General features: G+C 43.6%; 1 protein-coding gene across 1 annotated transcript; it reads left to right on the top strand.

Annotated features, from left to right (window-relative positions):
* Positions 1-11,438: 11,438 nt before the first annotated feature.
* Positions 11,439-16,880, top strand: LOC121597090 (centrosomal and chromosomal factor-like). Its single transcript, XM_041922607.1, has 3 exons — positions 11,439-12,346; positions 12,511-13,007; positions 13,406-16,880. Exons 1-2 carry the CDS (start codon positions 11,932-11,934, stop codon positions 12,576-12,578), a joined length of 483 nt encoding a protein of 160 aa, XP_041778541.1. The 5' UTR covers positions 11,439-11,931; the 3' UTR covers positions 12,579-13,007; positions 13,406-16,880.
* The last annotated feature ends 459 nt before the right edge of the window (positions 16,881-17,339 follow it).

Genomic DNA, 17,339 nt, shown 5'->3' on the forward strand with positions numbered 1-17,339 from the left:
CTGGTGGTGTCACTATCGGGCTAGCTGATCGAAAACAATAAAATGATGCCCTCGCGTGATGGCCACTTTTAACGGAATAGATTGTGTCGGGTTTTGGTCAGGGCGCTAACGATGAAATTTATTGAGAATTTTGAAGAGGCATTCAGTGTAGACATTAAACTAAACTTTTAACAATGATAATCTTGTCAAAATGTCTATTTGGGTATCAAAAACTGATTTTCATAAAGTGATTAATTACATTAAACAAAATAATGTAAGACCGCTGAGGCGTCCAGGTTCCAGTATCTAAAACACTTGCAGTATAACAGCACAACAAATGCCTTTGCATAAAAACATAATAATAAGTATTTATTATTCTTCGTTTTCTTTTTAGAAGAAGAAAGGTAGTCCGTCAAAGCATGTCTGAACCGCTATGGTAATTGTCTATCAGAGACTTGTTATAGTAGGCATAGCAGAATATTCATTCTTGCGTATGTGAGGGAGGAGGGATTTGTACGATGTTTGAACCTATGGCGGAATTGGTCGTTGAACGTTCGGATACCTCGGGACCGATGGGAATGTTGTATAAAATCAACAAAAATCATCAAGTAAGCAGCTTGTTTAAGCATCCCGGTCAAGTTCCCAATTTTTTATGAAATTTTAATATAAATGAAAACATATCACCCTTATCACATATTAACACATATTGCATATTAAACTATCGACAATTAGTTTTACATCAACAAGCGCTCTAAATGCGCAATATTCTTTCTTCAAGATACTTTAAAACGCCCTTAGTCACTTCAACCAGACTTGAGATATCTTTTATAGCACAACAAACATCATTGGCTCACAAAGAAAGAAAAACGTCGATTTCCTTCGCTCGTCAAATACCTTCAATAATGACCGTGCTCCAGAAGGCAAAAAAATAATCTAATGGCTTCCAGATGGTCACACAACTATTGTTTCGTTAATTTCACTCCCAAGTAGATCCTTATGCCGTTCCATTTCTCAGGACTTTGTATGCGCTCTTTCAAAGCTGGAAAGAAAGTACTGTTGACGATACTTGTCCTGCCAGCAGTAGCGCTCTAAGAAAAATACACCATAAAACTTCTCCTTGAAAAATACACACAACCACCGTCATCCTACGTACCCTATCGTGTGAACTTTCGTGTGACGGTCCCTAAACCTGACGGTAGACGTATAAAATAAAACACGAGAGTGGAAGAAACAGAACCAAAAAAATACTCTCCCCACACGCTTTATTACCGTTCAATAAAGCAAGCAACACCGTGCCCGAGCGAACCCGAAACTCGGGACGCACAGCCGCATCAAAGAACTCAATGATTGGAGTGCAATTAGAATTTGTTTTTTTTTATGGAACGTAGAAAGCAAAAAAATGCCGGACCACAGCCGGGCACACTTTTAGCCACCGCGAAAACAATGGGCCGATAGGTTTTGGGAAAAATAAAAATAAATATACCGTCGCAGGATTCTTCCGCGAACCGGAAATGACCTATCAAATTACTTCCAACAGGGAACGCACTGACGAACAGGGTCAAGAAGAGCTCGCGGCTCATTTTTAGCAATGAGACGACAGGATCGAGAATCGCTGTAAGACACACATTTTCCCAGCATGATGTTTGAGTAGATTTTTTTTTGTATTGGGTTTGGTTTTTTTTCGTCGATTCGCCTCATTATGGTTTAGTTTTTCACTAGCGCGTGCTTTTGTTGCTGCTGGCTGTACTTTTGGCTGTTTTTTTAGAATACTCCAAGTGCAACGTGAACGTGTTATCGGTGTCTGCTCTTTCTGTGCTACAAGTCGGTCGTATTTCGTTTCCACTTTTCCACCAATCCTCTGTAGAGGTTCGCGGTAAGAAAAAAAAAATATCGCTGAAAAATGAAACCCCTAATTCGTTCCTAGTTTAATGTTGATTGTAGTTTTTTTAAACCTCTTTTCTCGACAGGCTGGTTGTTGCTGTTACTGGAAAACTCATGCCGAGAAAATCGGACATAAAAACATTGAATTTGATGACTTTGATGGAGTGATGATTGACGTGAGCGTCGTCCGGGCGTACCGTTCCCAGCGCGCGCGCGCTCGGCTTCCCCTTTCCGGTATTGCAGGTGAGTGAAAACTAGCCGGCTCGCCCGTGTGTCCGGCCCACAGCAGGACATTCGACTCCTTGCGGCCAACACTCGAAGTGAGCATACGCTGCACGCTGAGCGGCACACTCACGCGGGGTGAACGCGAGCACCCGAGAGAAGGACACGCAAAATCTAAACCTTACCCACCCTAACTGGTTCGGTGAAAGGACATACACGAGCGACCAAACCAGCACGACGTCAAGTAGAGTCCGTTTGTGTGTGTGTGTGTTTTTTTTTGTTATTTCACATAAATAAAACAGCTATGCGAGATCGTGACCGATGATTAGTCAATTTCCGGATATTTACCGCGAACCATTACCGGGACGAGTGCGCGCGTGTACCAAACACGCGGAGCTGTGCCGTGTCCTGCGGTACTTAATATCCTGTATAAAAAGTTCTATTTACTTTACCAAAAACACACATACAACGCTCGAGAGCTCCCAAATCGCGCTACCCGAGGGTGGGTTAGTGTGTTAATTTGTGTTCCGATTAGGTTTGTTGAAGTAAAGCGCCTTCGTTCGTGATCTTCGAGTGTGCCAGAAGTAGAGCTAGTTTCACCGTCGCATCTCACAGCTGTATCAAAAAGCAAATACGCAAATACGAAAACTCTCATTCCTACAGGTTGTCTCGAATTTCATTCATATTCTAGCTCAACGCAACACGCGGGAAATATATGCAATCTAGTCTATTTCGGAAAACAATCATCCAAACGTCAATCGTCACAGAAAAGTCGAGACACTCGTGTGCTGTTGCTGTAGTAAGGACCCCTTTTTTCTCGAACACACGCGACTACCCCTTGTAACCTGCACGCCCACAGGACAAGACAGACAGGCGCACCCACCTGCTTGTGCGATTCGATTTGTTATGCAAATCGTTTGTTTACTGAAAACCCTACCCGCAACTACACCCCTGAGAGATATCCTTTTCCGTAGCGAAGTTCTCCGCTGGGGAGTCCTTTCAAGAGGCGAACGAGCAATATTCCTGTTTTGATTGAGAAGAAGGTATTGAATTTGACGTGGAATAAATTCAATTTACTTGGGATGCACTTCCAACAAACACTATCTTGCCCTCACCTGCAGAATAGACACTCCGTAACGCGTCACTTCGCAGCTTACCCGAAACCGATTTTGACAGCTCGTATAGTGGGGTAGCCTTCCCCAACTGCAACCGACTGTACACTATACGCACGCACACGGAGTTACACTACCTGGGTGGTCCGGCAGACGGTAATCTTGAGCAAACGTAACGCAAGCGTTACGCAAATACCATCAAGCGTCATAAAATAATACATTACCTGTGCGTGTATGACGAGGTTGCGCAGGCCTTTTTTAGGATAGGCAATTTGCAAACTTGAAGGAGTGCACTACCATAGTTCGCATCACGCCTAATCCATTTAGCGCCCGATTCAAGATCGGACCTTTGTGTGGCATGGAATGTGCGACCAATGTAAAGAAATACACCGTCGGCAAACACCAACCCTTTCTTTTCTGCGCAACCCATGCCAACAATTCAAAAGACTTAAGGTCTCATTGTGTCCTATACAGTCTGCGAAAACTAGGGGCTAATCGAGAAAGAAAGAGAGTTTACCCAAGCAATTCTGACCTCTGGACACACCCTACGAAGCATCAAGAGCAAGCCAACACAGCAGCTTGCAGTCCGATGATGCACTCTGGATGCAACCAATAAGGTGCGGTGAAGCAGCGGAAGGTGGCCCATTAGCACCCGGGCTATTTGGCACCATTTGTTTTGCTGCAACAGAAAACAATGGGATCCACTCAGTAGGCAGAGGAAATTTTGCGCACGTTGGTTATGTATAGACCTGATGGTGATACGAGGAGACACTGGTGTTTAATTTTATGCGCATTAGCGAAGCTTCGATGCCAGCAATTCAAGGTTGCAGGAAGTGTTAAGCCGCATCCGGCCCTCGTCAGGACAGAGATTATTACAGCTTGCGTCAGTAATTTCATAAAACATCCAGTTCCGAGTTCTGTTCATCCACTCAGGGCCCTGTGAGAGTTAGTTGTTGGATAACTCACTGAAAACAGGTACCGACATGTTTGTGCGCGAACACACATCAGCTTCAATTACCGATGTTGCACCAGACACCACAAAAGTGGCCACGTTAGCTTTCGATAAAATGCTCCGTTTTACGGCGTGGACGAGCGTTTCGCCCTTGCTGGTCCTTTTGTTTTCGTGCCGTTTCGCTTTCTCAGCTACGAATTCTGAAAACACTGATCCCCCATATTTATCTCTTTTACGCTTATACCCTTAACTGAGGGCAAACACAGGGCAAAAGCAAAACGGCGATACCAGTAGAAGCAAACACAGGGGGCTAAGAAAAACAACTAGAAAGCATCCACAAACACCCATAAGTTGATATTTTCATTCTACTGGTGTGGTTCTTCGTATCTTGTTTAAAGTACTTCCCTCCGCAACCTATCCCTGCATATCCCTCCAACCACGCAGCGTCATCTCCCCCGGCTAATGGTTCCAATTTCCATTCGTAACATCACGCGACACAACAGCTTCGTCTGTAAGGTTTATTGCTTTACCTCTTTTGAGTTTTCTGTTCGCTCGCTTTTCTCTTCTCCGCATCAACCGTTCCACGGACGGTCTGCTGGTCCTTCGAACCGGACTGCGCGCGATCGCGATCCAGTGACGAAACGATGATACTAATGATTGCTTCGATGACGCTGCACGTGTTCCACAACTGCTTCCAAAACGGACGAAACCGGTTTCGGACGTCGGCCCGAGCCCCCCTACTGTGTTTGTTCGATTCTACTTGTCTCGCACTCCGGAGATGAAAGAAGGCAATAAAAGCGGGACTGCAAGAACCAGACGCTTGAGCTTCTAGCGCATAAGATATGCGATCGTCGCCGTGGTATGAACGCATACACATAGCGGGGGCAGAAGAACACAACTGTGGTAAACAAGGTGACCAGAACTACTGATTTGTTGGTAGCAACGATGCGCGTTACGTTCCGAAGCTGATAGGTATGCTCTGTTGCAGCGTTCAACCATCCGGACGGTGTTACTTTAGTTAAACCCCAGCAAGTAGAATGTAACCCTGTTGCTGTGATACGATCTGAATCTGCTGCTCTCACCGTTCTTTTCGATTTGTTCTAATTCTGTTGCTCTCTCCATCAGCTCAATCTAAACTTGCTCTCCTAAGGTTTTTCTTTGTGATCCGTTCTGAATCTGAGTTTTGAGTTTTTCACCGCACCGCAGCTAATTTTAAAAGGCTCAATATAATATGATTGTTATATGATATGATTGTTATAGAAACAAATATTTACAAACCATTCACTACCATGGCTATTAAGCATGGCGCACAACATCATAACTCTTCGCATTCTTTTCATTTTTACAACCATGTAAAGTTATGATTGTTGTTATTTTTGATTATGACTAAAAACATTCAAATAAAAAAAAGTTGAAAACCATTGGACAACTACTAGCTCAATTTGCACTACCATTCAGTGTAGATGCAAATACTTATTGCAGTCGTTATTTCGTTGCGATCATCCAGAATATGAATAACTTTTTCAGATAAAATTTCGTATAAAATAAAGATGTGTTTCTGTTAATTCTCTACACAGGTATTAAGTTTTGATACGATTAAAAATTGTGTAATTATGGCTCTGTTTTAAAGTATGGAAGATTTGTTCCATTTCTGCCATTCTACTTTCGGAAGTATTCTCATTTTTAACTTGTTTTTCTACCCATTAGTATACTAATAAACGTACACATAAACCGAACCTTTAAATTTACTTATGCTTATATTTGATTATTCGATGTTAACAGTACCGAAAATAACAGATTTCTCGCATTTTTATCAAGGAAGTAAAAATGCGCTACGCATTTAGAATCATTGTCTTGAACGAAACTCCCAATAAAAGGTTATCTGCCTCGCAACAACCGACATTTCTTTTTGTGTTCCTACGAGCATTTGGGTAGGTATGGCAAGTCATATTGGATAGATGTAATAGAGTTGGCAGCTTTTACCACAGCAAGAAAATATAAATTGTGCATGCTCATAATTATATCTAACCCAATAGGAATTTCACATGAAAACAAGCCATGCTTCATTTGAATACAACACATATACCAAAAATAGATATGCCTTTAAAGCAAACGAACAGAATAATAATATAAAAACACTTCTTCTCGCTTCTTTTATTTGAATGCAAATAAAATTAATGGCTAAATGTAAAATAGCACGCTGGTAACGAAAACAAATTGATTCCAAGTAATATGGCCACAACGGACAAAACAATCTGGTCACCCTAGTGATCGATGACTTCGATAGGATATCGGCTTCACTCTTCTTTAGTTGCTCCTGGTTGTTGTAGGTTTTTTTTCTGTTAAATGTGTAGCTCTGACCCTCGCACGAGTTTGGCCGAGGTTTAAATTAGTAATGGTCCCGCTACAGATATCTACCTCCAACTAACGGCTTCCGATACGGTTTCGCATTAACGAACGTTTCCTTTCCAAATGAATTTCAAACAGGAAAACACATTGAAAAATGCAGAAGTTACTTATTTTTTGGTCATAAACTTGTCAAAGCCAATCATTAAACTCGGTGTAATATTTCGGCCGATAGTGTCCGTTCCCGCTATAAAATATACTGACAGCAGCTTCCACAAATACCAACGAATGCTATACAATGCATGACGAACTGTCAATACTGCGATCACGGGTGGTAGCTACTACTCTCACGAAAATCTAGATTCTTTTTTTACGCTACCGTACCATACCGGCTCCATTGAATCATTGGTCCGGAGCCGTTGGTGGGGAGCCGTGTGTGCGGAGCTAACTCCAGGCAAAGAAACCGTTAATACGCTCCAAAACAAATATCACTAGTTTAAATTTGTAACATGCCGAACATACTGCATACGGCATGCAGGAGATAAAAGGCGAAACATTCAACTGGTACTGGCCAGACCCGGGTCTTCCTTCTGTTTCAGCTTCATAACGTTGCTCTACACGCGTCTTCCGCCTGAACGACGTAGGCTTTATTCATCAAACTATCATTTATTCCTGTTCGAACATGTTCGATCGTGTTCTAGACTGGTGGCCGATCGACCGGAGAGGCCTGGCTCCTGGCGATCCGGGGAAGGTTAAAATGGTTAACTCAATTTAACAGCCATTTACTGATCCATTCACCTGAGCAAGCTACGCAGCTTCTTTCGTTGAAAGGGAGGCTTAAGAGACTACGTCGGTTATTCAATCCATTGTTGTTATTTTGCTTTTAATTGAGCGTGGGGGCCATGACAGGGATCTTGCAGTCTCCAAAAACCGGGAAGCCTCGTAACAGGGAATGAACCGGGTAATGTAAATTTCAAGCGCATCTGCATAAGGATAGTCGGACATATGACGAACCTTATCACTCGGTATCGCTGAGGCCAAACCGGTTTCACAAGCTATGTTATGTTCCTTCAGACACAGCAAGGACGCTGGTTGGGAGTTCGATGGGTTGTGTCCGTTTGGTACCATTTGCTGTATTTTTATCTTGATTTCGATTTCTCTCTCCCTCTCTCCCTCTCTCGCTCTCTCTTTCTCTCTCTCTCTCTCTCTCTCTCTCTCTCTCACACACTAACTCTCTCTTTCTCTCTTTCTCTCTCCCTTTTTCACTCTCTCTCTATATATTTCTTTCTTGTTCTGTTTCTGGTTCAATCTTCGCTCAGGTGACCGGCACCTTCCGTAACCCAATTTTAAGCCCCCTCACATTACTCTTCTGATCTAACCGCCACCGTGAGCTCCATCGTGTGTACATTGTAAAAACGAAAACCAGTAGCCAGCGATTTTATGTGTATGTATATCACGCTGATCTTTCCATTATCCTATGCCTTCTCCTTCGCGCAAGAACGTGTGCGTCAAGGGATTGACAGATCGCTAGCAACTGCGCGTTTCTGCGCGTTCTGTCTTATTCATGCTGTCCGCTCCCAACAAGCTGTCAAGCGTAATTTGAAGTTCCAACTCTGCTTCAGTTGATTATTTTATGGCAAACATTTAAAATGATCCACTACAGCTCGCATACGAGTTAATAATAACTCGATTTTTTTCGCTTACACGATAAATTCCCACGCTTGTGTCACCCCAGCTAAGGGAACACCCTTTTCCGTAACATCCACAATTTCACCAACTTATTTTCATTGCTTTTGTGTCGCGTCTCTGATTTAATTAGTCATCCAATCGATTTCCTTCCCTTTCGTTTGACAAAACCAAATCGAAGTAGAAAAAAACACAACCTAAAAGCCCCAACCGTCCAGTATATATATGTGTGTATTGCTGCAGTACCTCATGTGTTCGTTGTATCACAACAGCACACAACTTAAACAGAAAAAGGCCGATTGGGGAGGAAAGAACTCATCCTCTTCGTAAACGGCGCAGGCCGGGAGCAGAGAACGCAGGTTCAAAAGTGAAACACATCCGCAACCGGGATACGCACGGCAAGCGTTATAAAGCGGAGAACACGAATGGAACGGTCAAGGAAAGGCCTCGAAGGGCAGGAAAGCATGCGAAGCAAAGAGCGATAGAAAGGAGATATACAAATAATTACAAATGAACAGCGATGTGGAGGGTTTAGTGGATGGTGGTGGGAAAAGGGGCAGTTTGATGTAGAACGACGAAGAAGCATGCCGTAAAAAACAACAACAGAAACAAAATAAAAGAGAACAACACAGAGGATAGTCTCTCCTCGGACGTTTGGGCTCAATTTCCGAAACTTCCCATGGGAGGCAGGGTAGACGCTGCCTGGTTTTCGGGCAGGCAAGGCAAGGTAAGAAAAAGAGATAGCCAAGACGAGAATTAAGTCACCTTTCCATAATCGCAGTGCAGGGCGATGTTCCCCATGCGTCCGAGCGCAACACAGTAGCAATCACGGACGGGAGCGAAATTAGAAAGAAAAAAATAAACATTATCAAACCCACAGCAACAAATAAAGGCCTTGCGCAGGTATGGTAGGAAAGCAAGTGACGAACATAAAACGCGACAACAGCAGCACCTATTCTCATCGCTCATCCTTTTGCCGCTCCTTCGCCTCAGTTGCCTTTCTCCACACGCAACAGCACGTGGGAGATATGATGGTGCAAGATATCGCATGTGTGTACTCGATGGATCGTTCGAAGGGCCATTATTTTATTTCAGAAGTAACAGCGGAGACGGCAGCGGCTGTGAAGGCAGAATCGACCGAACGAAAATCCCTGTCAATCACGCCACAGCACTTGATCGGTTTAAAAACAATCACAATCGGTTCAAGAACGCATGCACGAAATGATTCGAACGTTAAAAAACTAGAGCCGGCTAGTTATTTTGTTTCTTCCCGCCATTCAACTTACCAATTGTACGGCGTGCTGCCACAGCGTTGTGCCTAAAAATAAAATATCAAAGCACAATATGCGCTCGCGTCAACAGCCGACAGCAGCAGCATCATGGGACTTTCCCGGCGTAACGGCGTTATAGCTACGCTTTTCCAAACCATTGACACCAGCAGCCCGGTGCACTGCAAGTGGGTGAAAACGATCACGAAAGCGAGATGACGAGCGACGACTGTGTACGGGAGAGGCCCACATAAAACGTTCTGGTACGGTATGTTTGTGCCACGGAGCAAAAAAAAAAACAAAACTAACCCAGTTTTTTTGACGGAATACAAATTTTAGCATTACGTACAGGATTATGCACCGAGTGCCCAGTGCTCGCATGCACGCCTGTTGGATGTGACAATCGTTTGCAGGAAATCTAAAGCAGGCGCACTCAAAATCTGACACCTGACCCGATCTGACTGTTTTCCGTTTGAAGGGGTGTTTCTCGCGCCGCAAAGCAAATTGAGAAGAAACCCCCGGACGGATAGGGCAGCGTAGGTTTTTCGCTGCCGATACACGACTGACCTTCCGAGCCCTTGAAACAGGAAGTCCTGGCGACACACATTGTCGTGCGCCCCTGCAAGCCGAGAGCAAACGGGTCTGTATCGGTAGTTGAGCTGAAGGAAACCAGCGATGGGTCAAACCTACCTGCTGGTGGCCGGATGGGTGCAGAAAGTGGCAAACACCTTGCCGATACACATGCACACAAAAGTCAGCCCGGCGACAGGGAAATAAAACTACCGGACGAAATCTATCGCCGCACACCGTGAGCGAGGGTAGATTGGTGGCGGGAGATTTGAGGTGGGTGAGGTACAAACCACCATCCTCAGCGGTGACACACCGGGCAGCAATCACACAAAGAAGCAGACGTTTTGCTGTGAGCGCGCTATAGAGTCCCGACGAACGGGCGGGACACGGACGTTACCAAGCGGTGTGACCCAACGTGCGGATCAACGGGGCAGTAAGTGCTACGGAGAACTTAGTAGAGGGAAAGAGAGCATAACTAATCTAGAGAGAGCGAGAGAGAGAGAGAGAGGGAGAGAGAGAGAGAAATAAAAAGAAGTGAGAGAGAGGATGAGAAACAGCGAGCGCGCGGGACTGAATGTGTTTGATCGAAAGGAAGCGGCTGCGGTGTAATATGCAACTCATATTCAAACGTTTTTGGTCTATTTATGCTATCAACTGTGCAGAACTCATTTACGGTCGGGAGGATGGTAAATGAAGCGAGGTGAAAATGAGTGAGAGACAGAAGAAAAGATAGATAGAGAAAGCGAGAAAGAGAGAAAATGAAAAAGGGAGAGAAAAAGAAGGAAAGAGAGAGAGAGAGAGAGAGCGTTTCCGCCCGCGATCAGTCAATTCAAGCGCGGGGAGCCCTTGCTGAGTTCAGCGCCAAATTCCTCTCCCAATACCCCCTTTTTCCCAACCCGGTTACACTCGAAAACAGAACACATTGCTTCCGCAATCGACCTTTAACCATCTTATTCTAACCATTTCCTACCATTTCTCTCTCGCTCTTTAGCTCTGGCTCTCGTTTCGTTCGAATGCATCTCTTCGGAGAGAAATTTCGGTATGTTTTGAATGTTTGGGTTTGCTCTCGACCTCCGAAGCGCGACCCAGACAAAAAACGCATCGCAATTGCGATTAATCGCAACCAGCTTCCCTTGTTCCAGGTGTAGTGCGAGAGCGAGCGAGCGATACGCTTTTGCGCCTTCTCGAGCAGCCGACACCCGAAGAGGGCCCGAACTGTAGGCTCTCTCGCTCGCTCGGGTATCGCTCGCTCGCTTGCACGCTCGCGCGCGCTCTCACTCTGTCGCATGCACGCGAACGGGCCTGTTGCGTCTCGGGTGAGTTTGTTGGGAAATCGAACAACGCCCGAACGAAGAAAGAACTGCTCCTTTCTCTGGTATATTGCAGCGCTGCACCGCGGAGCGTGCATTAGTTTACGTCCAACGTTCGAGTCACGCGGATGTGTTTTTCCCACCTGCCTGAGCGATCAGCGACTCTTTGTCTTTGCCAGTGTCGTCGACCGGAAGCAAGGTTGTAGTGAAGAGGCAAATATTTCCCGCCCGTGTTGCAACGTATGGAATTGTGTTCCGAAAAAGTATTATCGACGTGCGATACAGTGAATCGGGCTTGACACGAAAGTATAAAAAAGTTTCCTTTTGGGGGCCACGAGAAAAAGCAAAACAAAAGACAAGCAAATTACCGTTGGATGAAAACACAGCACAAAAACTTGCTGGTGACGTTTCGCGAATGCATCTGTTGCATCGGTGCAGTGTCAATCGGTGCCAAGTGTTAGCTTTCCCCCGCAGTGCGAAGAGCAGTGTGACTGTGTAGTGAATCCAGTGAAGCGTGAGCGACGTTCAAATCATTCTACACTCAAAAAACTGCAATCTATCCGAAAGCGTAGTGGGTGGATCGTTTATTGTTTTACTGGTGCAAGATGGCAATCGCATTCTACATACCGTCGCTGGACGACGAGGCGGAAAACCTGCGCCTGCTGCAGCAGCAACAGATGGTGCTGCAGCGGCAGTACCTGCTGCAGCAGCAGTACCACCTGCAGGCCCAGTTGAACCTGGTCCACCAGCAGCAGCTCGCGCTGGAGCAACAATCAGCCGCCATATCCACCAACACGGCCGCCCCGGGCACTGCCGGGCCGACCGCCGCAACACCGCAACCACCAGCAGCGTCAATGCCACCATCAACAACCACCAACACCCAGATCCCGTCGATGGCCTCGGCAGCCGGATCCACTCAGCAGCAGCAGCAGCAGCACCAGCAGCACCACCACCAACACCAACGGTTCCAGGTGGTCCGGGCAGTGCTGCACGACATCCTGTTCCGTCATCTGCTGGACAGTAAGTATGCCTCGCCGAACGATCGCACCGAAACGCCACCGGTCGCCTAGGGGTCGCATGCCCCGCCGGGTCTCTCTAATTCCTGAAACTAATCATCTCTGTCTGTGCGTGTGTGTGTGTGTGTGTGTGTTTGTGTGTATCGTTGCGGTTGTTGCGCGGTTTAGATGATCCAGCCTGCAGTCGGTGTACGATCTGCAGCAAGCTGCTCCTGCTGCTCCGAAAAATTTGTTAAAAAGTGTATGCGTGTGTGCGCGCTTTGTAGCATCTGCATCTGCACCAAAAAAGAAAGCCAAAGCCGCCGCGAATCTACAACAACAACCACTACTACAACTACTGCCGCAACATAAGTCACCATTTTCTGCGAAGTTTCTACCGACACAAAAACGACGAAGAAGGAGGAGGAGGACGACTACCGATCGAAACCCCAAGACATAAAACCCCAAGCGAGTGAGACGTTCAATCTCTGCACCGGCGTACGGTGTGGTGTATGTGGCTGTGATCCATCCTTTTTCAAACGAAACCAAACCCTCCTTGGGGGCCGGTCCGTGGGCTGTGCATTAACCAGACGGTGCATTTGTTTTTCATACGACTTTCTACGCGCGGCGCGTCCAAAGGACTACGCCCGCAGGCACCGACGGTATCCGGACTGGCAGTTTATCCGGTAAGTAGTGTGACAGTTGTCTCGTTAATATGCTGAAGAATTTATTTTTTGATCTGTGAAAGTATATGTGTGTTGATTTTTGAGTTTAAAGTTTTTTTCTGTAGTTATAATACTTTCGGCACACTTTTTGGACACATTAAAACGTTTCATAATAAAAAAGAACAATTTATGAAGGTATCAGAAAACATTGAACAGCATTTAGAAAGCGCGCCTAACGTATCAGGATTCGCTGAAAGCCTTTGCATTATTTCACAATCTGTTTTTTTTTTTCACAATCGTCATCGAGATCACCTTAAGCATCATATATTTAGCCATTTCCTGTTGAAATTATTCTAATGATTATTCTAATATGATTTCTCTTTTTGTTACTCTTTCCGTTTCCTTCTCTTCTTCTGTAGAATTTTCATCGGTTGGGCATTCGATGGTGTCGTCGTCAGTATCGTAGGCGTGAATTATAATGCAAAATATTTCAACCACCACTTCCAACCAATGGAGCAAAAAAAACCCAAACACACATGCTGAGGATGGAGATGGTCTACAAAGAACGATGAAAGAGCAAGGCGAGGAGACACAAGATGTCAAGAGCAAACAGAGAACCTGTGCCAACTATCGGACGGTCGAAGGGACTGTTCCTATAGAAAAGGGAGAGAAGGTAGGGCACACACATACATCTAATATTAGCGTTATTATTAGTTTTTGTCGATCGCTCGTATGTCTCTAATGGGCTGCTCTAAAATATGTTGTACACAGCATACCACAAATTTGTCGCCCTACTCGGTTGTTTGCATTTTTTAAGTACCATGACAAGGTTTCTTATTTATCATCAGGACAAGCTACAATATCGTAAAAATGGTCTAAATGTATGTAACTTTTGTTGGAAATGCGAAAACAAACTGTCTGCCACCTCCAAAAATTTAAGCTTATGAATTTAGGATGCTGGCTATGCTTTTTTTCACAAATTAATACCACCATAGGGCATGGGAGCTAAAAGGCTGACAAAATGTTTTATGAGGTGTTACGAAAAACCATACTGATTTGAAATACGACCCACGTTTAGCAATGTTTGGCCGGAATTTTTGAAGCAGTGGTCTCCAACCTGTGGTTCGCGGACCACTTGTGGCCCGTGGTGTGAAAAGACGTGGCACGCGAAAGATTTGAAAGCTTTTTATAATACATATAGTTCAATTTTTTTCCTCCACAATCAAGATTAAATTTTCAATAGGCTTTTCTAGAATAATATGAAACATATTTTTGATCAAAAAGCTTTGAACTCAGTCTACTAAACATATGCACTTAGTATATGTGAGCCGCGGTAACTGTATTTTCATACACAAGTGGTCGGTGATCCTAAAAAAAGGTTGGTATCACTGATCTAATGCACCTTTATACAACATCATAGGATTGTTCTTCTTGTTTATGGTATAACTGATTCTTGAGCAGTCCCTAAGAGAGAGAAAGAGATAGAGATAGAGAGAGGAAGAGAAAGAAAGAAAGAGACAACGCCAATCGTTTCGTTATAAAACAAAAATTGCAAACAGCCAACACCGGAATTCTTCCCTATGGTGGGGAAAATTTAATTGAAGTGTTTGTTTAAGACGTCCAAAAGTTTTGTGCATAGTTGTGCATCTTATAATTACAGCAAGTTGTGCGTGTATGTGTGTTTCATATCAATTCTTAACTATCCAACAATAGTAGAAACGGAGGAATCGCATCAGTTGGGATCCGGTAATGTAAGGGTCGATAGGAACACATTTTTAATTGTGTTTTTGAGGAGCATCGAGCATGCTAGAATCGGTTTTAATATTGTAATTGGTTTCATTCTGTCCGTTGGCAGCATACCACATATACACACAAATACACTTAAAATACTTAATTACATACAAAAGCGTGTAGATTGTAAGCAGTAACTCAAAATAGATTTACGCAACAACAACAAAAAAACCATTATGCTACTATATACCCTACACTATTCTTAAACGGATACCGTGACCGTGGTTTGAACTTAGCATTGTAAGACATTTTATCCTGGCTGTAAGAAATAACCATTGCTTTGTAAAGAAAAGAAAAACAAACAAACAAACAAACAAACAAATGCGACGTTGTGTTATAGAGAGGTTCGTCATTTGCACGATCAATGGAAGTGAGGCGTAGGAGTCGTTCACCGAGAACAACACAAAAACTACTTAGTGCAAACATCCCAACAACAACAAAACACCCCCTTAAACCTAATCCTATTGGTGAATGCTATTTTGCGGGCGCGCTTTTTTCCAAGTTTCGAACTCTCGATGGCATAACATATCAATACTGCCAACTGCGTAACAAAATGAAAAGTAACAACAAAACAAAAGAAGCAATAATCAAATTTGGCCTCGTGTAATCAAAATCGTTTGAATTTCCGTTTTGTTTAAATCTTTTTTGTTCTGCATTTGCTTTTCTCATTTTACCCGCACGATTGTGGCGGTGGTAACTTTGCTTCTACTATTATTATTTATCGTCCATCACGTTTAGGTTAAGTTCGTGAAATTTCGTTTCCGGTCAGCTTTCGATCAAGATCTCATTAAAGCACTTTGTGTATTCTCCCCCTTCCCTATCTCCTTCCCATTACCACCGTACGATCAGAGTCCAAGGTGATATTTCAGTTGGGGCATGTGTGTTCGTGTTTGAGGGATGTGAAGGGATGTGTAAATGTATTGATTGGTATCCCGACTTTGAATTAAAAAACAAACAATTCTATTGAAATTCGTTTCATAAAAATGTTAAAAAATACACATGTGCACAACCCCCACCCGATTAACACTACTGACCCGGCTGTTCGGTGGTTTTGGTAAAAAAAAGAACAAACGAAACCAAAAGCTACTTAATCTAATGTCAATCTAGTTTATTTTTTGCATTTTGAACGATGCTATGTTTTATTTAGTGCATTTTCCCTGCTTCACCATGCGTACAAAGACACGCACGCGTTTCCCTCCCCCCCCCCTCCCCACCTGTCTCATTACAAAATCAACACACTACGTTGATTTTCAATGCTCTCGCTGATTGCTGTGACATTTAAAATTAAACAAAAACTACGAAGAGCACGAGCTGTGTGCAAGCTAGGAATGCAGATAAACCAATAAGGTCCTTTTCCATGTTGTTCCGTGTTTCTGCCAGCCGCACATCTCGTGCTCATTAGATAAGCGTATGTAGTAATATTTTTATTCGTTTTTTACGTATTTTTTTAACACTAGAACTACCACGCATTTTAGCGTCTATGACAAAATTGCTTGATAAAACATTTTGATGCGCTGAATTTTGGTTTAATGCTTCAATTTAAGCTTTATCAGTCAAAATGACCGGTAGTTCTAATGTTAAAAACGTTCCTTCCGCTCTGTCCCTTCCGATCGGGAAATGCAATTTAACTTTTGTTCGCCACATAACAAACAAGATCCCACAAGGACGGAGGTTGAGAAGGATTCGTTTTATTTTGTTTTATTATTATTTTGAGCTATGATTATTTTGTATTATTTTTTAATGTGACGCATCAACCGTAGTCGGTATCAGTCTGTCATAATTTAAGTAACAAAAGAAGAAGAAGAAGAAGAAAAAACAACCAATGCGAAGTGAGGTTTTTCTTCGGTGCATAGTTTCGAGGAGAGAGAAGAGAGAAACCAAAATGCGTAAATTCGTAAATATTCATTATATTTTTTCATTCTCATCGTACTCACCTTCTCCTCCTCCGCTCCGTAATTATCGGTTGAGTTTTGTTTTCCCTGAACATTGTGAGTTACTGGAAGTAAGTCGGGTTAGTGTTTAAGGAAAGCAAACAATGTGATCATTAGTAGAGCAGCTAAGCCAATAAAGAAAAAGCACAGCATTTAAACTAAAAACGTAAAATCGAACTGAAACAATGGCGAGTTGTGTTTCAATTTTATTCCCCTACGGGTGTGCACTGTTGAAAGAAACTAGGATCACCATGAAAGTTGAGAGTTAATCTTTGGTTTGTGCCTGAATTATGGCTTGAAAGAAGAATAAACCGAATTGTCGTAATATGACGAATATCACAAACAAACCATGAAAGTGTCGTAAACATGTTGTCACAAAGCTTCTCGAATGGAGGTAATTTGAACTTTATAACGCCGTTTCAAGTCAACCTTGGTCGTACGCAAAACAATAAACCATAATTACCGCTGTCATCGTGCCGACTTGGGACGACTTGAGCGCAAATGTGTCGACAAAATAAGAAAACCTATTACTCGTTCCGTTTTTCATCCTTTTCAAGGACAAACAGCGCTCGGTCTGACCTCGCTCTGCGATCCTTTTTTTCGACCTTTCTGTGCCACGTTTCGTTTGGGT

This window comes from Anopheles merus, chromosome X, assembly GCF_017562075.2.
Source record: "Anopheles merus strain MAF chromosome X, AmerM5.1, whole genome shotgun sequence".
NCBI lineage: Eukaryota > Metazoa > Arthropoda > Insecta > Diptera > Culicidae > Anopheles > Anopheles merus.

Bases quoted from the DNA above. Each gene is read 5' to 3' on its own strand.
- LOC121597090 (XM_041922607.1), top strand. From the start codon at position 11,932: ATGGCAATCGCATTCTACATACCGTCGCTGGACGACGAGGCGGAAAAC. The intron at 12,347-12,510 runs GTAAGTATGCCT...TGCGCGGTTTAG, and splicing joins GTTCCGTCATCTGCTGGACA to ATGATCCAGCCTGCAGTCGG.